This window comes from Erythrolamprus reginae, chromosome 4 (genome assembly GCF_031021105.1).
Source record: "Erythrolamprus reginae isolate rEryReg1 chromosome 4, rEryReg1.hap1, whole genome shotgun sequence".
NCBI lineage: Eukaryota > Metazoa > Chordata > Lepidosauria > Squamata > Dipsadidae > Erythrolamprus > Erythrolamprus reginae.
In genome coordinates this window covers 137,917-162,198 of record NC_091953.1, presented here as the reverse complement: position 1 = coordinate 162,198, position 24,282 = coordinate 137,917, and the positions used below count along the sequence as shown (strand labels likewise).

Sequence of the window (24,282 nt, the reverse complement as noted above, 5' to 3'; positions counted from 1 at the left end):
GCTCCCTTGCACTCTGAAACGGAATAGTGACTTGTGCAGTTCTCGCACCAGGGGGGCTGTGTGACTGCTCTGGTTGGCACCCGTTGCTGTTCAGGCTAAAGGTTTTGGGTGGTCTCCAAGGGCAGCCCCAGAGGTGGCACATTGCAATTCTCTACAGGAGGTGGTAGTCTGGCCATTTGGTGCGCTGGGCGGTCATATTCTGGCATCTCCCAGAGCTTCCATTTTCATGAGGAATTTCAAAACGGCACCGTTCCATTTCCTCCTCTAAGATTTTAAGCTTTACGGTTGTAGTTTCAGCCATGGACATTTTTTTCCCATTTCTCCGTCCAGAGTGAGACGGTGGCATATACCGTGTTTTTCGAAGTATAAGACGCACCCTAGTTTTGGGGGAGGAAAGCAAGGAAAAAACAAATCTGTCTCCCAGCAATTTGTCAATAGTCAACACACACTGTTAGCTGTGTATTTCTGTGCAGTGTGTGCCTGACCCACAGAAATAGAAAAGAATTGGAGAAATGTACATTATGGCAGCACATTTTCTTAAATGTAGTCACGTAAACTCCTCCTACTTATTTAAATAGATCTACTCCAGACATGACTAAGTCGAGGTTTAGCCCAGATGCCTTGTCTTAATATTAAACGGGACCACTGCTACACTTCAGATTAACAGATCCTGTTAAAATTGATGTGGCTTTCTGGAAGTATAGTTATAGTTATTCTCTGCTGTTTAAAACAAGATATAATAGCACTGGGCCTCTTCAGATCAAGCATTTATTTTTAAAAGCTTCTTCATTTTATTAAGTTGTCTAGAACAATAATAAAGCAGTCTTTAAAAAAATGTCCAATTGAACATTCTATAGGCATTTATAGCCATTGACTCTTATCTGCTTCCAGCAAGCAACAACTGGAGTCTACAGAGAGGGGCGGCATACAAATCTGATTAATTAATAAATAAATAAAATAAACTGCCAGTTTAGGCACAGTCCGATTAGCACAAGAAAATAAAAGTCTGCCTTGCCTCCTCCTGCCAGCAGTTTGCCTCTGTGCAGCTTTGGTTTCACTTTCATTTTAGCAGGTGGGCTGGTCTGCGGCTTCAGTCGATCAGCTGAGGGTACGGAGGCGCATAGTCAATGGCTTGCGCTAACCAGGCTCTGGGCTGCTTGCTGCCAGGGGGTCAATTGCTGGGGGGCAGAGACACAAAGGTGGGGGTGGCTGGGTGGAACTACATTTCAGTGTATAAGATGCACCTACGTTTTCACCCTCTTTCTTGGGGTAAAGAGGTGCGTCTTATATTCTGAAAAATACGATAAACAACCTTTTACCCCATTTACATGATAGGTAATTGTAATAGCAACAGCTATGTAGCAAAAATTCTGCAAAATTCTATTAAATCTCAAATGATCAATTGATGTTTTACCTTCACCAGATGACTATGTAGAAAATGGCCACAGTTGCATTTGTTCAACGCGTTTTCTTTTTGCCTCCCATTATTCAACGTGCATTGGATTTCCAGATGCCCAACCACAAAATCAGTTGCCTTCTAGCTGCGCCTGCTGCTGTGAGAAGCCTGGGGCCAGGGAGCTCCCGGTGCCACCCAGTGTGCCCTTCCGCTTCCTGAGCACCCTTGTCCCCAGGGCAAGCGGGCCTGCCTGGCACCCGGGACTCGGGGGCCCAGCTGGGCTGCCCCTCCAGCCGCTCTCCGTTCCGGCCAAAGCAGACGAGAGAGGTCTGGTTACACAGCGCAGTTTATTAAGGCATTAATTATGTCAAGAACTTGGCACTTAGGTTCTGGCCCATCAACAGGAGGACCAGGGTGGGCAGTGCCCACCACTCAGGCTGTCCAGCCACACACAAAAAGGATACAGAGAGAAAACAGGACAATAAATAAGAGGGGGCTCCCTCCCCACACCGGTGTGGCAAGTGGAAATGAGCTTGGTGAACTTCTGGTTGTGCCTGTGTGACAGGAGTGAAAGTGCAGAAAAAGGGTCCTTTGGGAGGAAATAGAGGACCGTCCCCCTCTCCCCCCAGCCCCCATCAGCCCTTCTGGGATTCACCCCCATCCCCCGCAAGAATAGCCCAGAGCTCAGTGTGCAGCTTCCTCTGGAGGTGGCAGGGAGTGGGCACCAGTGGCCGGGAGGACTCGGCACGACCACCACCCGCCCCATCGCCTTGCCTCTTCCACCCCGGAGCCTTCAGGCGTGGGCAGGCCAGCAGGAACCCAGACAGGAGACCAGGAGGAGGCCTGGAGGATCCCGTTCTAGGGACGTCCTTTGGGATGAGACGTCTGACCTTCCAACTTCCCAGGTGCCCTGTGTCCACTCCCCGCTGCTTTTGGGGGAGGGGAGAGCCGGAGGACGTTATTATTGCTCTATGTCGATCAGTACCGTTGATTCCCCCTCACCCACCCTGTTTTGGGAAAGAGTTACGGCAGGCTGCCAGCCGGCCAGAGAGGCAGGACAGCGTGTTGCCCTCCACAGCACCATACTAGCTTCCTGAGTTGGAAGTTGGGGCCTTTGGGGTCAGGGCAGCGGTGAGAGGGGGCCTCTGCTGCCTGCAAGAGGCAAGGCCCAAGGTCCCAGGGGCATGTGGTTGGTGTGACTGGCCTTCCCTCGGTCTAGGCTGGACATCCAGCAGAGAATCCCAGCCCATCTAGTCCATGTGTGCTCTTGCAAGCAGAGCCCACTGACGGGAAAGCCCCACGCAAAAAGTCTGCCTGGACCTGCAGCCTCCCTCCCTAGAGGCCAGGGAGCAGTAGGACCCCAGGCAGGGAAGGACCGGCTGAGGCAAGGCTGCTCAGGCCCCTGTGCCCAGCTGCTGCCAAGGGTGACTCCTGGACAGGCCCTAAATGCGAAGTTCCGCCTCTTCGGGGGTCTCCAAGGAGTGCTCAATGCTTATGGTGGAGGAGGCAGTGGGCCCCTGGGAGACCCCAAAGGGGGACACCATGGGGGATCGGGCAGCCAGAGGGGAGAGGGAGGGGGAGAAGCTGGGAGACATGGCTGCGGAGGAGAGGGAGCCCTCGTGGCTAATGGGGGACCGTCGGAGGGAGGACAGGTGGGGGAAAGCCCGGCCGACTGCTGGCTTCGGGGGCACCGACTTAGCCCCTGGGTGAGCCACGGAAGTGATGAGGGGAGGGGGGTCGATGCGGGGCTTGGGCTTGGCAGGAAAGGGCTTGCGCAGGGAGCTCTCATCCTTGAGGCGGGCGATCTCTGTGAAGACGCTGGCCAGCGGCTGGAACTGAGGACACCAGTTCAGGAGATAGTCCCAGTTGTAGCTGCCACGCAACTCCTCATCGCTCGCCACAATGGCGGTCAGGGAGCCGTCCACGCAGGGTTTCCCATCCTCAGGAAAAGAGTAGTCCTTGGCAGAGGGGACGCTGAGGCCGCAGCCAGAGCCCAGGTAGGCCCCGCTGCTGCTGCTGCCCCCATCGTCCCGATAGAGCTGCGGGGGCTGCCCAGGGAGCAGCAGGCTCGGCCCCTTCCTGTTCTTGAACCAGTGGGTGGGATCAAGTGTGGCTGGTTCGCATGAAATGTCAGAAAGGCGGTCAGCATCTGTCTGAATGCCAGAATCAGGCCCACGTGTCACGAGATGTTCCTGCAGGGACGAAGTGACGCTGGACATGCGTGGGCATTCGTTGATCATACGGATCTCATCATCCTCTGCAGCTTCAGCTGAGCCTCGCCCGCTCGAGTGGGATGGGTCCAGTGATCCCCCTCTCGTGGTATAGGCCCCCCCGGAATCTGTGCCGTAGCCAGGCAATGCCTCATGGTAGAGACAGTCCCCCACAGGCAGGGCTGGGTCTGTGTGGCCCAATTTCTGCAGGGAGCCACTCTGCATGTGTGCCAAATCGGCCTCCTTACGGCCACGGCCCTGCTGTGACCGGAGGAGAGCGAGCACAATGGCCACTGCGGCCAACACCACCACTACGCTAAGTGAGGCAGCCACCGCTATCACCAACAGCAAGTTGAGATCGGGCACCAGACCAAAGGCTGTATGTGTCACATCGATGGTGACCTGAGTAGAGGCTGACCGAGATGCATGCAGGGGGCTGTGGGCTTGTACCTCCAGGACCATTTCCCGTGGTTCTGATCTGGTGGGGCGACCTGAAGACGCCTGGCTGTCCATCCGCAAATACAGGATCCCACTCGTTTGGTTGATCTCAAAGAACGGGGATGGCTTGGTCAGGGAATAGAGGACTACCCCATCCAAGCCCTCATCCTCATCTGTGGCAGTCACGTGCCCTATATTTTGGCCCCGACGTGCCCCCTCTGGAACATCAAAGTGGAAACTTGAGCTGAGGAATACAGGGTCGTACTCATCTTCCCCAGCAACCAAGACACGCACCGTAACTGTCGCAGAGCCATTGCCGGCATCCGTGGCCTGCACAAGCAGCTGGAAAGCCTTGTTGTGCTCGTAGTCAAAGGGCAGGCGCGAATGTAATTCCCCGGAGCTGCTGTTGATGTCAAAGGCACCCCAGTCCTCTGCTTGCAGGAGGGCATAATGTAGCTCCCCAAAGATCCCAACATCAGGGTCCACCGCACGGATGGTGGTAACCAGGCTTCCCGGAGGTAGGTTTTCCCTCAGGCTGGTGCTCAGCATGTCTATCGGAAAGTAGGGAAGGTTGTCGTTCACGTCCTTCACCTCCACAGCCACTGATGCCAGGGAGAAATGTCCGCCCGCGCCGTCTGAGGCTTGAATAACCAGGCTGTGCTGGATCTTTTTCTCACAGTCCAGAGCCTTGACCAGGCGAAGTGCTCCCGAGGATGGATGCAGCTGGAAGAGTCCAGTGGGGTCCCCAGAGCTGATGCTGTAATGCACCTGGCCATGTGGGCCCAAGTCGGGGTCATGAGCTGCCACCCGCAGCAACTCTGTGCCAGGCATGGTGCTCTCACTCACAGCCATGTGATAAGCAGAGCGGCCAAAGACAGGTGGGTTGTCATTGACATCCAGCACGGTGAGGACCACGGGCACGGTAGCACTGTGCTGTGGCACTCCCCGATCAGCCACCGCCACAGTGAGGTTGTAGAGGGCCACATTCTCAAAGTCCAGGGGTTCAATCAGGACCAAGGTACTGGCCTTGCCCACGTGGCCCTCCAGCTGGAAAGCATGACCACTGTTCCCACTCACAATAGTGTAATCCAGAGCGGCATTGTCCCGAGTCACATCCGCATCGGTGGCTTCCAGGGTCAGCAGGATACTTCCTGGGCGCAGGTCCTCTGTCACAGAGGCATTGTACTGAGGCTTCAAGAACTGGGGCCTGTGGTCGTTCACATCCAGGACTTGGATCTGCACAGAGGCCCAGGCCGAGAGGCTAGGGAGACCCTTATCACAAGCTTCCACGACTAAGTCCAGGGTGGGACGTTCCAGATCCAACGCCAGGCACTGGGTGGTGAACAAGGTTCCTGTGAGGCAGCAGAAGGGTCAGTCAGAATATGGAGAGGAAGGGTGGAAGGGGCTGGAGTCAAAACCTGCTAAGGAGTCATGCCGCCCTCTGCACCCAACCCAGGACCACCTAGTAGAACTTGAGGGAAACAAGGACCATCCTCCCTGGCAGAAAGCCAGTTCCTTGCTCCTAAACCAGCATGGGGTCTCCCTGACCACGTACCATTGCTTGCATGGATGGCGACAAGATCGCTTGCCGTGAGTAGTTGGTATGTGACTTCTCCATTGGTGCCCGAGTCCAGGTCCGTGGCACTGAGAGTCAGGATGAGGGTGCCAGCAGGGGTCTGTTCTGGGACCATCACCTGCAGGGGCAGTGCAAAACACAGCTGGCACTTGCTGGCACTTGCTGGGCATCGAGTGACTCCCGGAACAGCTGGGGCACTCCTCCCCCACCCATGGGCAGGATGCTCACAAGACCAAGCTGGGCACGATGCAATATCCCCCACTGCCCCATTTCTCCCATTGAACCCCATTTGTCCACCATTTGTTTCTTGTCTGAGCCACTTTGCTTTTAAGGCTTCACTTCCATTCATTGCCTCTCTTTCTTCTAAGTCATTTCCCTCTGTGGAGGGAGGGAAGGAAGGAAACATAGAAACATAGAAGTCTGACGGCAGAAAAAGACCCCCATGGCCCATCTAGTCTGCCCTTATGCTATTTTCTGTATTTTATCTTAGGATGGATATATGTTTATCCCAGGCAGGTTTAAATTCAGTGACTGTGGATTTATCTACCACGTCTGCTGGAAGTTTCTTCCAAGGATCTACTATTCTTTCAGTAAAACAATATTTTCTCATGTTGCTTCTGATCTTTCCCCCAACTAACTTCAGATTGTGTCCCCTTGTTCTTGTGTTCACTTTCCTATTAAAAACACTTCCCTCCTGGACCTTATTTAACCCTTTAACATATTTAAATGTTTCGATCATGTCCCCCCTTTTCCTTCTGTCCTCCAGACTATACAGATTGAGTTCATTAAGTCTTTCCTGATACGTTTTATGCTTAAGACCTTCCACCATTCTTGTAGCCCGTCTTTGGACCCGTTCAATTTTGTCAATATCTTTTTGTAGGTGAGGTCTCCAGAACTGGACACAGTATTCCAAATGTGGTCTCACCAGCACTCTATATAGCAGGATCATAATCTCCCTCTTCCTGCTTGTTATACCTCTAGCTATGCAGCCAAGCATCCTACTTGCTTTCCCTACCGCCTGACTGCACTGTTCACCCATTTTGAGACTGTCAGAAATCACTACCCCAAATCCTTTTCTTCTGAAGTTTATGCTAACACAGAACTGCCAATACAATACTCAGATTGAGGATTCCTTTTCCCCAAGTGCATTATTTTACATTTGGAAACATTAAACTGCAGTTTCCATTGCTTTGACCATTTATCTAGTAAAGCTAAATCATTTACCATATTACAGACCCCTCCAGGAATATCAACCCTATTGCACACTTTAGAGTCATTGGCAAATAGGCAAACCTTCCCTACCAAACCTTCCCCTATGTCACTCACAAACATATTAAAAAGAATAGGACCCAGAACAGACCCTTGTGGCACACCGCTTGTAAACTCTCTCTGCTCAGAATACTCGCCATTAACAATAACTCTCTGATGTCTACGCTTCAGCCAGCTGCAAATCCATTGAACTATCCAGGGATTAAGTCCAATCTTCACTAATTTATCTATCAGCTCTTTATGTGGAACCGTATCAAAGGCTTTGCTGAAGTCCAGGTAGGCAATATCCACGGCACCACCTTCATCCAACACCTTTGTGACATAGTCAAAGAAATCAATGAGATTAGTCTGACATGATTTGCCTTCAGTAAAGCCATGCTGATTTGGGTCCAATAAGTTATTGTTTTTTAGATGCTGATTTATCCTCTTTTTGAGTAGAGTCTCCATCATTTTAACTACAACTGATGTCAAGCTAACTGGCCTGTAGTTTCCAGCTTCTTCTCTACTGCCCTTCTTGTGGATAGGCACAACACTGGCCATTCTCCAATCCTCAGGAACATCTCCTGTTAACAGGGATTGGTTAAACAAATCAGTCAGGGGGGGTAGCAATGACAGATCTGAGTTCTTTAAGGACTCTGGGGTGGATGCCATCTGGACCCATGGCCTTATTTATCTTTAAGCTTGAGAGGGGAGAGCCATTTCCACCCCTGTTCTCCCCTTGGGAGGAGAGGAGGTCACCTGCCAACCTTTTCCTCTCTTCCTTCTAGTCTTTCCCCTGTTTGGAGGGAAGGAGAGCCACTCCAGAAAGGGCCTCTGCGGGAGGGACAGCCGGGCACTGCCTCTCTCGAGACGCCTGGGACAGCCTGAACCCAAAGGGGTGGGGAGGCAAATACCTGGTAGAGCGCCTGGCCAAAAGTGGGGGCATTGTCATTCACGTCCTCCACCAGCACTGTAAGGTTGGCCTCCGTCTCGTGCTGGGAATCGGAAGCACGCACTGTGAGGTTGTAATGGCTGCGCTGCTCGTAGTCCAGAGGCTCTGTTAGCATAATGTGGCCCCCGTAGGGGAGGATGCTGAAGGTCCCGGTGTTGCCACTGTCCAGGAAGAGTGCGTAGAGGAGCTGCGGCCCACAGTCCACATCATTCCCAGTCACCATGGTGATCTCGGTGCCTAGCAAGGTATCTGCAGAAGCAATGGAGGAATTCAACCAAGAGACTTGGGCTCTGCAAGGGGAATCACTTCCTCTGGGAACTGTTGGGACAAAGGGAGTTGCCAGCATAGCAGGACAGCGCCAGTCACCACAGACGGGCCCTCGAGCAAGCCCTCTTCCCTTCCCACCACTTACCCTCCGCTACCCGCACTTCCCAGGGTGCAGGGATGGTGGGACTATTGTCATTGAGATCCATCACCACCACCGTGAGTGTGGCTGAGCCCACAAGGGGAGGGTGTCCCCTGTCCGTTGCAGTCAGCACCAGCCTGTGGGGAATACGGCGCTCTCAGAGGTTTTGTGGGCTGGAAGACCCAGTTCAGGTTTGCCCTGGGGGACAATTCCAGGGCTTGTGTGGCACCTGGCAGGCTAAGACCTCCAGGCATTCTGGCTGCGGCTGTCACCGTCATCACCTCCACTGTTCTTTCAGCTGGGTGTCCACTGTTGTGTTCGTCCGCAGCCTTTATCAAGTTGGGCTCTAACTCAATTTCTCTGGGATCTGGGCCACCCAGAGCTGCTGCTTGGAGACCAATGGACTCTCTGACATGCCCTCCAGCCCTGACACCCTACGAGGCTTTGTGAGAAGAATTCTTCCTAGGTGACGTCCCTTCCCTGGTGGGCTGCAGGCAGTATAGGTTGTGAGAAACGTGCCCTTGGTCAGCCTGAACAGGACAGTGCCTTTTCCAAAGTAGCATCTTTTACATCTCCACCTCCTTTTCATGGAGGCGGGGTGGGGGTCCAGGGATGAAGCTCCCACTACCTCCATAGGCAACTTCTGTTCCTTTGGTTGTGCGTTCTCACTGTCAGAAAACCTATCCTTGTTTCCAGGTTGACACTTTGCAGGGCTGGGCAGGGATAATCAATCTCAGCAGTGCTTAGCTGTGTTTGAGCAGAGACAGCGGAAGATGACCCACCACGGACCTTCCCCGAGGCTAACCCTGGCTGTATTAGTGGACTGCATAAGGTTCAGCTGCCCACTACCTCAAGCCTTATTTGCTGGCTCCCAGGCAGCCAACACCACTTGTGTGTTGTGCAATTGCTGGGGAAGGAGGCTGGAAACAGGAGGCTGACTCACCGGGTTTGGGCCCAGATTTCCCTGTCCAGAATGGCTGCTGTGGTGATGGTTCCCGTCTGGGCATTGATTCGGTACAGCCCGTCCATTGGCTGCGTCTGGTTGATCCTGTAAACCACCTGGCCATTGGGGCCCTGATCCAAGTCGTTGGCTACAACCTGCAGCCGGAGAGGCATAAGCACTGTCACCCCAGAAAGGATCCCCCCCTCTCCTCCTCCAGCCCCAAGCCCCAGGACCAGCGCCTGCTTCTGCCAGAGTACCTGGATGACCGGCAAATCGTAGCCCTGCGCCTCCCCGACAAAGGCCACGTAGTTCTGCAGCTGGAAGCGTGGCTGGTTGTCGTTCATGTCCTGCAGGTTGATGGTGACGGCCATGAAGCCGAAGGAGGCCGGGGACTCGGCTTGCAGCACCAGGCGCAAGCGAGGCTGCAGCTCAAAGTCCAGCCCTTCAGAGTTGGAGACGGAAATCGCCCCTGGAGGGAGGCAAGGCAAGGTTGCTGGCCTGCTCGAGGGACCAGCAGAAAGGTGGCCCAGTGTAGGTTTATTATATGCCTGTGTCTGGCTGACATGACTACTCAAGCCTATTTATTTAATCTGCTTAAGGAAATGATTATTTACTCGGCTTCCGTTTATCTAAGTCATCTAACTCTTCTGTTTCTCTAAAGTAAAAACGTTGATTAGACACACTTCTGTTTAGTTAGCAATCTGTATACTATGCTTCATACATTAACCATTTAGCATTGTAACTAAATTAGTAAAAGTTAATCTATAATACTTGTATTCACAACAAAATAGTTACAAAAGGTAAACAGCAAATCATGAGCAGGACAGATCTCTGAACACACCCAGAGAGAGAGAGAGAAATCTAAACAGTATACCCAGAGAGAACAGATCTCTGAACAACAGAGGTTTCGTGCCCAGAGAGAAGGCCTTCCTAGCTTGGAAGTGCTTTGCTCAGAAAACCATGTCTCCGTGTCTATGATTCTTGCAGCCCAGGCCCAAGATCCCGATGGGCAGCTGGGCAGCCTTGATCATGCACACCCAACCCTGCCAGAATCTGATGGGTTGGCAGCTATCTGGGCACGCAGGACGACTGACCCATGGTGGCATGCAAGTGGGGCCAAGGGAGCTGAGAAAGGGCTTCCTGGCCAGGAGGTTGGGGGTTTGAAGCAAAGGGCCTACCTGCTCTTGGAGGTCTCTAGGATCTCTCTGCCTCTGGACAGGCAGAGCAGCTCAGAATCAAAGGCTTAAGATACACATGCGGGTGCAGCAGGGAGGTAAAGGGGCACCCACCCATCAATGCAAGCTGCCTTGGCTGCCGATTGGTATCGGGAGGCCATTCAAAGCGCTGATGATGACGTATAAAGCCCCAGAGTACTTGCGGGACCGCCTCCTGCCTCATGAATCCCAGCGGCCGGTCAGGTCCCATAGAGTCGGCCTTCTCCGGGTCCCGTCAGCTAGGCAATGTCAGCTGGGGAGGCCTAGGGGAAGAGCCTTCGCTGTGGCAGCCCCGGCCCTTTGGAACCAGCTCCCTCCTGTGATTTGCACCGCTCCCACCCTCCTGGCCTTTAGTAGGTTTTTGAAAACTCGTCTGCCGGCAGCCTTGGGGGCGATGAGCACGGTTGTACTCCACTCTGGCCATGAGTGTAAGTAGAATTGGATGTGACTGATTGTGTTTTAGATAAACTGGATCGTTGTGTCTCTTAGATAATTTTAGACTGTTTCATTGCTGGATTTCTTATATGTCTTTGTATTGCTCCTGTTGTAAGCCGCCCTGAATCTGCGGAGAAACCTAAGTAATAAATAAATAAATTTAACGGCACGATCCAAGTGGGTTCGTGGCCCTCAAGGCTGCCTCCTCTGCCACATTGGTGTTGAGCTGGCCATCCTGTCCACACCCAATCCATCCGCGCCACCACCGCCCCCAAGGTCAAGCGCAACCATGATGCGTCCCTCAATGTAATTGAGTTTGATACCCCCGGGAATCCACGTCTGCAAGTACCCGGGGGGGGGGCAGGGGACTCGGATGGGCATCCTTGGACTCTTGGAAGGTGCCAATCAGAGGCAGCACATAAACTTGCCTCAAAATGGAAGGACACAATTTCAAGGCGGCTCTTCCAGCACTTGCCACTTCTGCGGATTACGCGGTCTGAGAGGGACTTCAGTTGCCGTTGACGCAAGTAGCCTTAAGTGTTCCCACAACTGAGCCAACTAGGGTTTTATGACTTCATAGCCGGATACGTGTTACTCATACATGGTCACCAGCACACAAGGCACAGAAGAGAACCATCATGTCCTGCAGATGCAGCCTTTACTCCCACGGGCTCCTAGGAAGCCCCCCCCCCCAGGGAACAGTTCCAGCAGAGAGGGAGCAGAAAAAGAGACCCTGGGGGAATTGAAGGGCTGGGGGGAGCTGCTCCTGCCCTCATCCTCCAGCCGGTCAGCCAAGCAGCCCAGGGAGGATCTCCCAGTCTGAAGGTCACGAGGAAGTCCTTCAGCAACTGGCCTCTCCATGCTGCGTCCAGAGTGTTTACACACCAAGAGGCAGCCGGGTGGGATAATGGTAGAGACATGGTCCGTCAATCCACAGGAATCGAATTTAAACACTCTTGGGATAAACATAGACCCACCCTAAGATAGAATACAGGAAGTAGTACAAGGGCAGGCGAGATGGGCCCTGAGTAAGTGCCCCGGCCTCGGTCCTTGCTGGGGCTAGCCAGATGGGCCCGAAGGCTGGCAAAGCAAGGAGGCTTCCTTCCTTATTAAGGGGACACGTCGATGGGGGAAGCCAGGGGGCTACTTGCAGGCACATTGATTGGACATGGGGCTGCACATTTGTGGCTGAATGTGACAAGAGTAGCAGAGGACTGAAGTAAAACCCACCTGAAACTATTGGAGTAGTAGTTGATACTCTTTCTCCCTCCCACCACCATGCCAAGTACCTGAATCGGCCTGGATCTGGAAGGCGCCATGCTCATTGCCACTCACGATGCTGTAGGTGATCTGGCCAGACGATCCCGCAGTGTGCCTGGCCGCGGTGCTCAGCACCAGTGTGCCTGGAAGGACAGTCACATCAGCCAGAATGGGGAGGGGGTGGAAAAAGCCCCACAGGTGGGGGAGCTGTGGCCTGGCCTCCATGGGGCAGCAAGCAATGCATAAGCCAGAAAAAAAGGCCATGACGCTTGTTGAAAGGATGGGGCTTTCACCTGTACTGGCTCACCTGACCCAGGAAACAGGTCCTCTCAATCGGTTTCTTGGTTCAGGGGCCCAGATGACGGTCTCCAAACTGAAGTGAAGGGGGCAGGTGCTAGGCCAGTGATGGCAAGCCTATGGCACAGGCATGGAGCCACATCTGCTGGCACACGAGCTATGGCCCTAGCTAAACTCCAGCGTCCACATGCGTGCTGGGCAGCTGATTTTTGACTCACACAGAGGCTCTGGGAGGGCGTTTTTGGCTTCCAGAGAGCCTCCGGGGGGGATGGGGGAGGGTGTTTTTATCCTCCCCTGGGTCCAGGGAAGCCTTTGGAACCTGGAGAGGGCGAAACATGAGCCTACTGGGCCCACCAGAAGTTGGGAAACAGTCCGTTTCTGGCCTACAGGGGGCAGGGGGAGCTGTTTTCACCCTCTTCAGGCGTTGTATTATGGGTGTGGGCACTCGCACATGTGCAATGACACACGCTTTCAGCACCCGTGGAAGCTAGGCTATGAGGGGGGGCAGCCCAGTCCCTGCCCCTCTTCCAGTACAGGAGCTTTGGGCCAGACCCTCTCCGTCAGCCGGACAGCAGGGGGGCACGGAGGGGCAAAGGCTGGGCTGCGGGGGCAGACTCGGATTCTACACCCCTCACACCAGGGAATTTGAGGCGGGAGCTGCGGATGTGTCCCACCAATGAATCCGTGAATCAGTAGTGACACCCGTGGATCTAAAGGTCCCACCAGCCTTCTGAACCTGTCTAAGAAGCACCACCCAAAGTAAATTTAAAAAACAGAACTGTGGCCACTCCCAAATGGGACCCACTTCTGGGATGGAGCCACGAGATCTTTGTGCAGAATTGCTGCTTCCGGAGAGAGAGCTGAGGAAATGGTGAGTGACTGAGATGTGGCGGGGGGGGAGGAGGGGTGGGTGGGGGGTGCCGAAGCATTCCCTGTAGTTGGTCATAAGAGTGGACGGATTGCCAAGCGACTGACTCAGCCAATGCAGCAGCCATAACTTTGGGCAAGGGTGGAAAGTCCTTTCACTCGGCAGTGTCATAATTTCAATGTCTTGCTGAACAAACGGTTGAGAGTCAAGAATCACCTTTTGGGATTCCAACTTGGCGGAGTTTTCTCCCCAATTTCTCCCCTTATCTTACATGGATGCCTCTGCAGAGGCTTTTGGGGTGAGGAGGACCCCCTCTCCCACCCTTTCCTCCACGGGACACTCCACATCAGGGTAGAGGGAAGGGGGCAGCTATTCTTCAGAGCCAGATCCCAGCTCAGCTGGGTGCTGGGCTTCTGTCTCGGTCTGCCACTGGGACATGCTCCCCCGAAGCCCCCCACTCGCAGACAAGGCCTGTGCCCTTGGCAGTACCTGGGGCAGCATTCTCAGGAAGGACCACCTCCATGGTGCTGCGTGGAAAGTGCGCCCCGCGGTGGCTCTCGTCCTGCAGATGAATGATCACCACGCCAATGGAGAAGAGGGGGGGCTGCCCCAGGTCACTGGCCAGCACAAACAGGGTCCGCTCGCGCTGGCTGAGGCTCCCCAGTGTCTGCAGCAGCTGGATGGCTCCGGTGTACGTGTTGATGGCAAAGGCCGGGGCAGGGGCAGCGAATCGATACAGGAGGGAGGCGTTGGCCCCGGCATCGTGGTCCTCAGCACGTAAAGTGGCCACCACTCTTTTGGGTGGGGTGTGGCGGGGAAGGGTGATGGCCAGGGGGCTGAGGGGGAAGGACGGGACATGGTCATTCACATCCCGAACGGTCACTGTGATGACTGCAGAGGCGCTCCTGGGGGCTGAAGGGGAAGAGTCAACAGCCAAGCCTTGGAAGCGGTAGGTGGCCCGACGTTCCCGGTCGAGCGGCTGGGTGCTGTACAGGCGGCCTGTTTGCGGCTCCACCTGGAAGGCTCCCAGGGACTCGTTTGCTAGGAAATACGAAATCTGTCCATTGTGGCCTTCGTCGGGATCTCGTGCCTTGAGCTGTAGCACGGGGGCTCCCACAGGCAGGTCCTCGGGCACCTCTGCAGCGTAGGCCTCTTGCATGAAGTAGGGAGTGTTGTCGTTCAGATCCAGCACTTGCACCTCAATTGCCGTACTGGCACAGCGGGCAGGAGAGCCGTTGTCGCATGCTTGGGTGGTCAGTGTGTAGGTGGCTGTGCGTTCCCGATCCAGCCCTTGCCGAGTGGACAGCTGGCCAGTTAAAGGGTCCAGAGCAAAGTCCTCTTCTGGGTCCCCAGCTGCAGAGAGAAGGGTGAAGGGAATTAGGGGTCCCAGGCCAAGACTCAGGCTGAGGGTCGTTTCCCCATAACACGACTCGATTACAAGGCAAGCATAAAGATCCAGTTTCCAAAAACCCACCACTCACTTATTTTAGGGTATCCACCCCATGGGCCCCCAGGTGTCTTGTGGGGTGCTGCCTGCCACGGCGTCCCCTCCCTCCCTCCCTTACCTGCCAGTGAGTAAGAGACGCGCCCGTTGTCCCCGGCATCGAGGTCTGTGGCACGCAGGGTGAGCAGCTCCTGGCGGCTCTGGTTCTCCGGCACAGCCAGGGAGTAAGCCTCCTTCTGGAAGACGGGCGCGTGGTCATTCTCATCCACCACAAGGACCCGCACGGTGGCCTTGGCCTGACGAGGGGGCAGGCCCCCATCCTGGGCATACACTGCGGAAAGAAACAGGAGGGCCGGCATGGCACTTTCTCTGCCCTGGGATCCTGCACCAAAACCTGCCTTCCATCTCCCATAGACCCATCACTCCAAGAGAAGAAGAGACTGTGTGAATCTCAGGGCGGAACTGTGGAGTCCTTGGTGCTCTCTGGGCAGATGTTTCATTAACCATGTTAGGTAACATCCGGGAATTCAGAAGACACGGGAGAAGGTCCAAGCTCAACCAGAGTTTCAGCTGGGAAACTGTGACCAGCCCAGACCCAGTCAAACCCAAAAGTGCCAGGGAATTTCTGGAAGGCGGGCATTCAGACAAACAAGCCACATTCACACTCTGAAGGGAACAAGCAGACCAGCAACTGACATCCAGTAATACAGGACTAACACCATAAAATCAAGCCAGCAGAAAACCATTACGGAACCACCAAGCAGAAAACTGTGGGAAGCCAAACACACACACACACACACGCACACTGCCTTGTATTGAAGATGTGGTCTAGTCAGCTAACGATGCTGCATGTAAGCACATTAGGAAGCTCAGAGAGCACCAAAGACTCCAAAATAATGCAGAAAATGTCACTTTAGACATGACTTCAACGTCCTGCTGTCAGAGCCCTGTGTACTGCAGCTGTGGCATCTGCCTTAGGTGCCAGTGGGGGGGGGTGTATGTCCATTCCCTTTGTCCCTGCTGCTGCTGCTGCACTCGGGCACCTCCTTCCATGCCAGGTGGAAAGCGAGTCCTGCACTGGGCAAAGGCAGCACTGAAAATGCCGACTGCAGCCGCTGCGGAGGAACTGCTAGATTTCCCTCCAGCACGGGGAGGGGGGCATTTGACCTGGGCAAAGGGGAGCACAGACATGACCAGAGTTCCCCGTAAGCTGCGCCCGTGCACACACGCGTGCCCCAAAATACCCCCCCGTGCACCCTTTTCCACGGACGCGCGCTCCCCATCCCCTACCAGCCTGTGGGGGGGGCAGGGAAGTTCTGGCAGTAGAAGGTAAGGCAGCCGCGGCCGCCCCTGCCTCCCCACGGTGCCCCCGGCATCCTCGCACCCATGGCCTCTCAGCCCTGCCCCCCTCCCGCCCGATCCGCCCCCTCTCCTCCTCCGCCGTCTCCTGCCTTGGGGCACGACTTCTCCTGTGGCGGTGGCTGCGGCTTCTCCTCCTCCTCCTCATTCGCGCTCCCAGCCAGGGGGCTGTGAGAGGGTTTTCTCTGCGTGCTTCGGGAATGCCCGCCCCGCCCCTCTCGCAGCCCCTTCGCTGGGAGCACTTTCGTCCAGAGCTTTCAGCAAGGCGGCTGCAGTAGAGGCAGGGCAGGCGTTCCCAAAGCGCTCGGAGAAAGTGCTCTCGCAGCCCCCTCGCTGACAGAGAGAGAGAGGGAGAGAGAACGTAAGTGAGAAAGAGAGAGAGAAGGTGGGAGAGAGATAGCAAGAGAGAAAAGAGAAAGAGAGATAGAAAGAGTGAGAGAAAGAAAGCAATAGAGAGAAAGAAAACAAGAGAGAAAGAAAGAAAGAGAGCAAGAGGGGGGGAGAGATAGAAAGAGAGGGAGAGAGAAAGTGAGAAAAAGAGAGCAAGAGGGCGAAAGAGAAAGAGAGAGAAATGACTCTTGATTTAAAGTATATGGTAAAAAGCACCCAAATAATAACAGAGAAAAAATACCCCAGCCATTTGTGTGTGTGTGTGTGTGAAAACTCTTGAACCATTTCCAATAGCTCACCTGTTATTGGAAATGGTTCAAGAGTTCACACACACACACACACACAAGAGGGGAGGAGACGGATGGAAAAAGAGAAGATAGTAATAATAGTAATAGATTTTGGCTTTGTTTTATTATTAATTTCTTTTAATAAAAAAGAAGGGAATTATTTTCTTATTTATTTATTTGTTTGTTTGTTTGTTTATTTATACTTTATGCCGCCCAGTCCCAAAGGGACTGCCGCTCAGACACTATACTTTTCCGCCCACACAGAAAAAAAATTAGAGGGAACTTTGGACGTGAACCTCTGCAGCCAATAGAATCCTAGAGTTGGAAGGGACCTCCAGGGTCATCGGGTCCAACCCCCTGCTCAATGCAGGATTCACTAAACCATCCCAGAAAGATGACTGTCCAGTCTCTGTCTGAAGACCTCCAGTGAAGGCGAGCCCACCACCTCCTGTGGCAAAGTGTTCCACCGGTTTATCACCCTCTCTGTTAGAAAGTTTTCAGTCGAGGCCTCTGTTGCCAAGTGGGGGGGGGCTGCTAATGAAGGAGGGCCCAGGGAAGAGGGTGCCCACTCCTCTGCCTTCCTTCCTTCCAGGGGCCCGTTACCTGTCAGGAGGTGTTCAGCCTGCTCCTCGTGATCCAAAGGGCCCAGAGTGCTGATCAGACCCGTGTTGGGGTCAATCGTGAAGTCCTCCCCAGCGATGCCGCCATAGGTCACCTGGCCATTGGTCCCTGTGTGGGAAAGGGGAAAGGGTCCCTTTGTGCAACCGCCCACCACTACAGGGATGAGCTGAGGGCAAGGCAAGGAGGACCACCAACCCTTTTCAGAGATGGGAGGGGGCTTTGTCAAGATTCAGGGCTTGGCCCTTGGTGTTTAACTCATAAGCCAAGAGCATTCAGGACCGTATGGCCGAGAGGAGACTTCTCTCCCTCTGGAGGACCAGCAGGGGTCCCCGAAGCCTCCCCCAGGGGTGTATCGGGGGCTGGGAGCCAAGGAAGGGCCCAACTGTGCAAGCAAGGGGGCTCTGAGTCATTCCCATCTCCCGAGGCAGGCGAGACTCCTACCAAGGTCCTCGTCAATGGCATGAAGTTGCAGCACCAGGACGCCAGCGGGAAGGTTTTCAGCCACTTGGCCTTCATAGACGCTCTTCTCAAAGGTCGGTGTTTCATCGTTCACATCCAGCACCTGCACTGACAGGAGCTGTGTGGTGGTGTGTCGGGGGGATCCGTGGTCTGTGGCAACCACAGTCAAGTTATGTTGAGATACTTCTTCCCGGTCCAGAGCCCGCACAATGGACAGCGCCCCTAAGAAAAGAGCACAAGGGAACAAAGCAGGGCAGCTTGTTCTGCACATCTGGAAAGAGGTTATGCCCCAAGAGGCAAGCGGATAGAGGGAGAGACCGACGGGACAAAGGGCCTCAGCTGGCCTATCCGTTGGCCGCCTTTGCCAGCAGCTGGCCATGAGCTCAGACTGCAAGCACTGAACTGGCCAGTGTGATGGGGAAGGACGCTTCAGCTGGTTAGGGCATAATTATGTTCTGGATGCCCTGAGGTGACCTCGGAGGTGCTTTCCCAAGAGCTCTCATGGCTGGCAGGCTGTTCTCAAAGGGAGAACTCCACGCTGGCATGGCTCATTTGCCTAAAGGCTTCTCCCCGAGACCGGCCCTGGGGAATACACAATCCGCCTTTCCTGCCCACATCTGCTGTCTACCTGTGCTAGGATTGAGGTGGAATTGGCCATCAGGGTTCCCAGCTCTCAACAAGTAACTGACTCGCCCATTCTCGCCCATATCCCGGTCTCTGGCCACCACTTGCAGCACCAGAAAGCCTGTCGGCTGATCCTCAGGAACTCTGACACTTGCTGGAGAAAGGAACTCGGGTGCATTGTCGTTCTCGTCCATGATGAAGATGTGAGCAGTCACGGCGGCCGAGTGGCGCTGACTGACATTGTGGGCTTGGTCCGTGGCCATGACAGCCAGCAGGAAGGCGGACTGGCTCTCTCGGTCCAGAGGGGCCTGCAGGCTCAGCTCCCCCGTGACAGCGTCCAGCTGAAAGACAGGGTGCCGGAGGTCCTGCCGCAAGAGGCTGTAGCGCAGCTGGCTGTTGGGACCAGGACCGTCGCCATCCAGAGCCTGGAAGGTGAAGAGGGCCAGGCCGGGCGCAGTGCTCTCCGACACCACCACTGTGACGGGGTCCTGGGGCCAAATGGGACCATGGTCGTTGCTGTCCTGCACATGGATCTCAACCAGGAGCAGGTGCTGGCTGGGGTAACCGTGCCACGAGTCTTCCACGCTCACGTGCAAGGTATGCCGCCTCTCCACTTCATAGTCCAGCTCTTGTGCCAAGTAGATCTCACCCGTGCTGGCGTCCACGACAAAGGAACCATCTCCATTGTTGCCCCCTACCAGCATGTAGGTTACTTGCCCACGGGGAGGAGGTTCCAGGGTAGCCACGGAGCCAATGCTGGAGCCAGGTGGCAGGCCCTCGGTGGCATAGAAAGTCAGCACGGTTGTTTCAGGGCGGGGGAGAACATGGCTGGGAGATACCACCTATGAAGGGAGGGAGGGGAGGAAGAGCATTAGCATGGGAGGAGGAGGAGGAGGAGGAGCTTCCAAGCAAGAAGCTGAGGGCTCGCAGGTCCCCCAGAAGATCTGCATGTACCTGAACACGCAGTGTGGCAGCTGCACTCCTGCGGATGGTGCCTCGGTCACTTGCAGTGACAGTGAAGTGATATTCTCCCTGGTCATCTTGCCGCAAGCGGGTGGCCGTGCGCAACTCCCCCGTAGACACATGCAGGGAGAACTGTTCCACCCGGGCACCTGCCGGAGGAGAAAGGAAATGTGGCCACCCAGAGAAGCCAAGCAGGGGAAGAAATGGCTGGCGTCTGGAGGGTGAGTCCTAGGCCGAGCTCCACGCCAGCCCACTTGAACCAGAAGGGGGGCTTCAAAGGGCCCGTCTGAATGGAGGCCCATGCTTCCCTTATCTGGCCCAGGTCCTGACCAGGGCAAAGGTGGCCACCTCCTGCACCTCCGCAGACACCGTGACACCTTCCCTGGGAGCCTCCGGAAGAGCAGACCAGCTGCGAGGCCCCTTTGCAGGTGGGTGGCCAGTGTGCCTCTCTGGCCCTTTTTGGGGCAGCATGCGGAAGGGCTGTTTTGCCTGGGGTGCCCACTCCAGAAGAGCTCTTCTCAGGAGACCCGGGGCCAGCCTTGCTCTCTTCCTGTGGTAGCAAGGGAGGGGTTTTATCATGTTTCACCATTTTGGCTCCATACTTTCCTCTCACAGGCCCTCCTCCCTTTTGTGGTCACCTTTTGCAGCAGGAGCTCCAACTGACCTCCCCTGGTGGTCAGCATGGCCTGTCCTGCACATCTTTTTGCCCGTGGCCTGCGTGCCACAATGACTTCTGGGAAACCTCAGTTCTTGGGGGAAGCGAGGGAATAGGATGGGTCAGCCAAGCGCCCTGTAGGAACGGGGGCCACATGGAGATGCAGGCTGGAACGGGTGGAATGTTCCTCCTGTATCATTGAGTGCAAGGACCCAAAGGGGCCTCTGAGCCCTGGGTCAATGGGTAGCAAGGCCAATTGGCCTGGTGGGCCAAGCAAGAGCCCGAGATGCTTCACACATTCCCTCGGTCAGGATCAGGCCAAGAAGAGAGGAAGCCATAAGAGCAGAGAGGAGACACGCTGGCTGCCTCCCTTGTTTTCCTGCATTTCCCTTCTGATCATGAACATTTTAGGTTGGGGGTTTGATTTAAAAGGGGGGGTGTCTTTTGTCCTCTTCCTGTGCACAATGTCCAGCGCCTTCCCTCCCGACAGCCAGGATCAGGCCTGTTGGCTACAGCTGCAATTCCAAAACTCCTTCCTCTCTCCCCCCTGCCATCTTTCTGAGGACTGAAGGGAAGGGAGTGAGGAGACACTGACCGCTGGGCCCTGGAAGTAGAGGCCACGCCTCTCTCACCCTCCCTGCCCATCACTTGGGCCACATCTCCAGACAGCCAATGGGAATCTTTCCACCCCCAGGGCCATTTGCAGGGCCTCCGTCATCCACAGGGAGTTGCCTCCCCTCCTTACAAGCTGAGATTGATCCACCTGCTGCCCAGCAGACCTCTTCCCCAAGGGCGAAGCAGCAGAGACCATGACAAGCGAGCAGGAGTTGGTTCCCTTACTTCCGGTTCCACTGCCCAAGGGCTGGGCCGGTGCTAGGGGTCTGGCCTTGCTGGGGAAGGCGGCTCAGTAGGGCTCCTCACCTGACAGCGTGTAGAAGACAGTTCCGTTCTCACCCTTATCTGGATCCTTGGCCTGCAGTGCAGCCACCAGCAGCCCTGCTGGCTTATCTTCCAGAACCTGATGGACAGACAGAAAGCCACAAAGTGGGAAGCTGGAACTGACCGCGGACTCCTCTTCACGCCCTCCTGGCCACTGAGGCAGTTTCCCAGCTCCGCATGCTCAGAGACCTGGTGTGTCAGTGTGCAAGGCAGCCCACCTGCTCTCCAGGGCTTCCAAAGAAGCTAGACTGACTTTGTCTGGCACCCAGCCCTACTACCAGCGCTCCCTCTCTGTCCCCGAGGCCCCTGCTCAGAGATGACCCACCCGCTCGGCTCCCTGACCTGCAGGAGAAGCTCACGTCCCTCGGCCACGTGCAGAAAGGCCGGCGCATTGTCGTTCTCATCCAGGACAGTGATGTAGATTGTCCCTGTGGTGCTGCGGGGCGGCGTCCCTCCATCTTGTACCAGGACTTGCAACTGATAGCTGCCTTGCTGCTCCCGGTCGAGGCTCTTCCGAATGCTCAGCTCACCTGCAAACAGAAGAGGCAGGCAGAGTCCTTCAGGCTGGTGGTGCTTGGGCAGGGAGGCCTCCCTGGCACATGGACGCTCCTCAGTGGGAACGTCCCCCCCCTCCGCCCCCCCGAATCCCCTCACCAGTCTGGGTGTGGATGAGGAAATGGCCCTCGTGTGGCACCAGGCGGAAGGTCAGGCGGCTGTTGGACCCAGCATCCCAGTCAGTGGCTATCACTTGGCCCACACTGCTGCCGGCAGGCCGGTTCTCCACCACCGTGAAGAAGTAGCGCTCCTCACTCAGACGAGGACTGTTGTCATTCTCATCTGTGACAGTGACCCGGACTGTGCTGGTCCCTGTCTGGCGCCCTTCACCCTCTCCAGCAACAGCCAAGACTGTCAGCACATACAGCTCTTGCACCTCCCGGTCAAGAGTCCGCCGCACATGCAGCCACCCTGTGTCAGGCACGATCCCAAAGCTGGTAGCATCGCCGTCTGCACGCAGATGGTAGGCAAGGGAGGCATCATGCTCCCGGGCCAGGGCCCTCACTTGCAAAAAATGGGTTCCCACTGGCACTCCCTCCCGCACTTCCACTCGGTAGGTGAGCGTATCAAAGAGGGGCCCCAGCTGGTCTTCAGCTTGCATGTGGACTAGGAGGGTGAACGTGGCACTGAGCCGTGGGGTCCCTCCATCCTGCGCCAGAATGAGCAGCTTGTAAGGGCTGAGGCTCTCCCGATGAAGGGCCCCCATCAGCCTCACCTTCCCTGACAGACGTTCCACACCGAAGGCAGCCATTCCACGGGAGGCCAGCTCAAAGTGCACTTGCCCATTGGCTCCGCTGTCAGGGTCCTCGGCCTGCACAGTGTAGACAACGGTGCCCAGAGCTGCCCCCTCTGGCAGCGACACGGAGTCAGAGGATGAGGGGAAGCGGGGGGGATTGTCATTGATGTCAGAGACAGTGATCTGCACCCGGGCACTGCTGTACGCGGGTGGGGAACCACTGCGGGCCTGGACCTCCAGGGTCAGAATGGACTGTGCTTCATGGTCCAGGGCCAGGCTGGTGTGCAGCTGTCCTGAGCTGGGGTCAATGGAGAAGTGGCCGTGCGGGTCCCCCGCAGAAATAGAGTAAAAGACACTGTCCGTTTGACCTGGGGAGATGAACAGGATCACCACTGAACTAAGGTCGCAGTGCCCAAACTCTCTACATCCCGGCCTTGATCTCCCTCCCTCCCTCCCTCCTTGAAAGGCCTCACAGTTCACAGTGCTCCTTCCTTTCCTTTGGGGCGGCTTTGGGAGCTCACCCAGACCACTCAAGAACAGACATGGCCCTGGGCACTGAGCACATACATTAAACAAGGGGAGCAGTTCAGGTGCAGGGCTCTGCCACAGAGAGAGCCGCTTCCCATGAGACTGGAAGCAGGGGAAGGGAGCAGCAGCTAGGAGCCCCCTTCTGCCAGGCCCATCGTGCTACTGGGAGGAAGTTTAGTAAACGGGGTGGGAGCTTCCTGATTCCTCAATGGACTTCCTCCCCTCTCCCATACTCTGGGAAAGCTCACTGAGCAAGATGTGGAGGCAGTACCTTGGGCATTGTACGCATGGATGGATCCCACACTGCTGCCCGGCCGGGTGTCCTCTGGGACTGTGAAGTAATACTGGGCCCGCTCAAAGCTCGGAGGGGAGACCGTGCCTGCCACGATGCTGATGTTGACCTGAGCAGTTGGCTGGGCCGTTAGCCCTCCTCCATCTTCAGCCTCTACCTCCAGCTGCACCAACAGGTTGGCCTTGCCAGTGAGTGGCCTCCGCAACGAAATGACACCTGTGCAGTGGAGGAAGGCACGCTGTAAGGACGGGACCGGGTCCCTCCAGGCTCTCTTGCGAGGTGCCTGTGCAGCCCATCCTGCCCCCTCCCTGCCATGCAGTACCAGTATCAGGGTTGATGGCAAAAACAGTCAGCATGTTGCCATTGGCAATGCGGTAGGCCACTCGCCCGTGCGGGCCCTCATCCTTATCCTGGGCAGTGACTCGCAGAATGGCAGAACCTGGCTGGCTTTGGGTGCTGATGCTGGCAGCGTACTCGAGGGGGTAGAATGCTGGTGCATTGTCGTTGATGTCTTCCAAAAAGACTTTCACGTAGGCTGTGGAGCTGAGACCACCCTGGCAGAGAGGAAACACCCCTGGAAGAGCGGCCAAGCGAACCAGTGCTCTCGGCCACACCAGCGGCTGCCCGGCCTACAGAAGAGGCCCCCTCTAGGGCACGGGGCTGATGCCTCCTCCCTTGGCCCTGCACAAGTGCTGAAGTGGCTGTCAGCCTTTAGGGTCTCCGAGCGACACCCCAGCAAGGCCTTCCACTGAGCCCCACCCCCACCCCCCGCCCGATCCTAGGATGCCTTTCTGAGGCTGCTCACCCCATCCACGGCTGTGACCGTGAAGCCATAGGCAGGAGGCCCCTCGTCCCGGTCCAGGCCTTGTGCGGTGCAGAGCTGGCCGGTCTCTTCACCAAGAAGGAACGCGGAAGGAGCCAGGCTGCCGAGCCCCGTGCCCAGGGCGTAAGAGACGCTTCCAAAGGAGCCGCTGTCTGCATCTGTGGCCGTGATCTGTGGCAAAAGCAGAAACACCACGCTGACCCACCAGGCGGGGAGATGCCGAGGGTTGGTCCCACCTTGCTAAGCGCCCCCTGCTGCAACCCCACCCCCCACCCCTCAGACAACAATCAAAGGACTGGGCAGCCAGGACGTTCACACACACACACCCTCCCTTGCAATGGGGTGGGGGCATGGGGGGAAAAGA

At 55.8% G+C, this 24,282-nt stretch overlaps 1 protein-coding gene across 3 annotated transcripts in view; it reads right to left on the bottom strand.

Moving 5' to 3' along the window:
• Positions 1–1,726: 1,726 nt before the first annotated feature.
• DCHS1 (dachsous cadherin-related 1) overlaps positions 1,727–24,282 on the bottom strand; it is a 35,126-nt gene continuing 12,570 nt past the window's right edge. For all 3 annotated transcript variants that reach the window (XM_070749332.1, XM_070749331.1, XM_070749330.1), the window contains exons 3-21: positions 23,901–24,089; positions 23,418–23,649; positions 23,075–23,311; positions 21,639–22,643; positions 21,327–21,514; positions 20,967–21,063; positions 19,382–19,539; positions 18,432–19,269; positions 17,786–18,025; positions 17,327–17,452; positions 14,809–15,018; positions 13,733–14,596; positions 12,108–12,221; positions 9,427–9,638; positions 9,170–9,324; positions 8,233–8,363; positions 7,783–8,069; positions 5,600–5,738; positions 1,727–5,396 (exon numbers count right to left, since the gene is read on the bottom strand). In XM_070749332.1, coding sequence (XP_070605433.1) covers positions 2,839–5,396; positions 5,600–5,738; positions 7,783–8,069; positions 8,233–8,363; positions 9,170–9,324; positions 9,427–9,638; positions 12,108–12,221; positions 13,733–14,596; positions 14,809–15,018; positions 17,327–17,452; positions 17,786–18,025; positions 18,432–19,269; positions 19,382–19,539; positions 20,967–21,063; positions 21,327–21,514; positions 21,639–22,643; positions 23,075–23,311; positions 23,418–23,649; positions 23,901–24,089 — 7,980 coding nt within the window. In that variant the 3' untranslated portion in view covers positions 1,727–2,838. The remainder of the gene's footprint in view (positions 5,397–5,599; positions 5,739–7,782; positions 8,070–8,232; positions 8,364–9,169; positions 9,325–9,426; positions 9,639–12,107; positions 12,222–13,732; positions 14,597–14,808; positions 15,019–17,326; positions 17,453–17,785; positions 18,026–18,431; positions 19,270–19,381; positions 19,540–20,966; positions 21,064–21,326; positions 21,515–21,638; positions 22,644–23,074; positions 23,312–23,417; positions 23,650–23,900; positions 24,090–24,282) is intronic.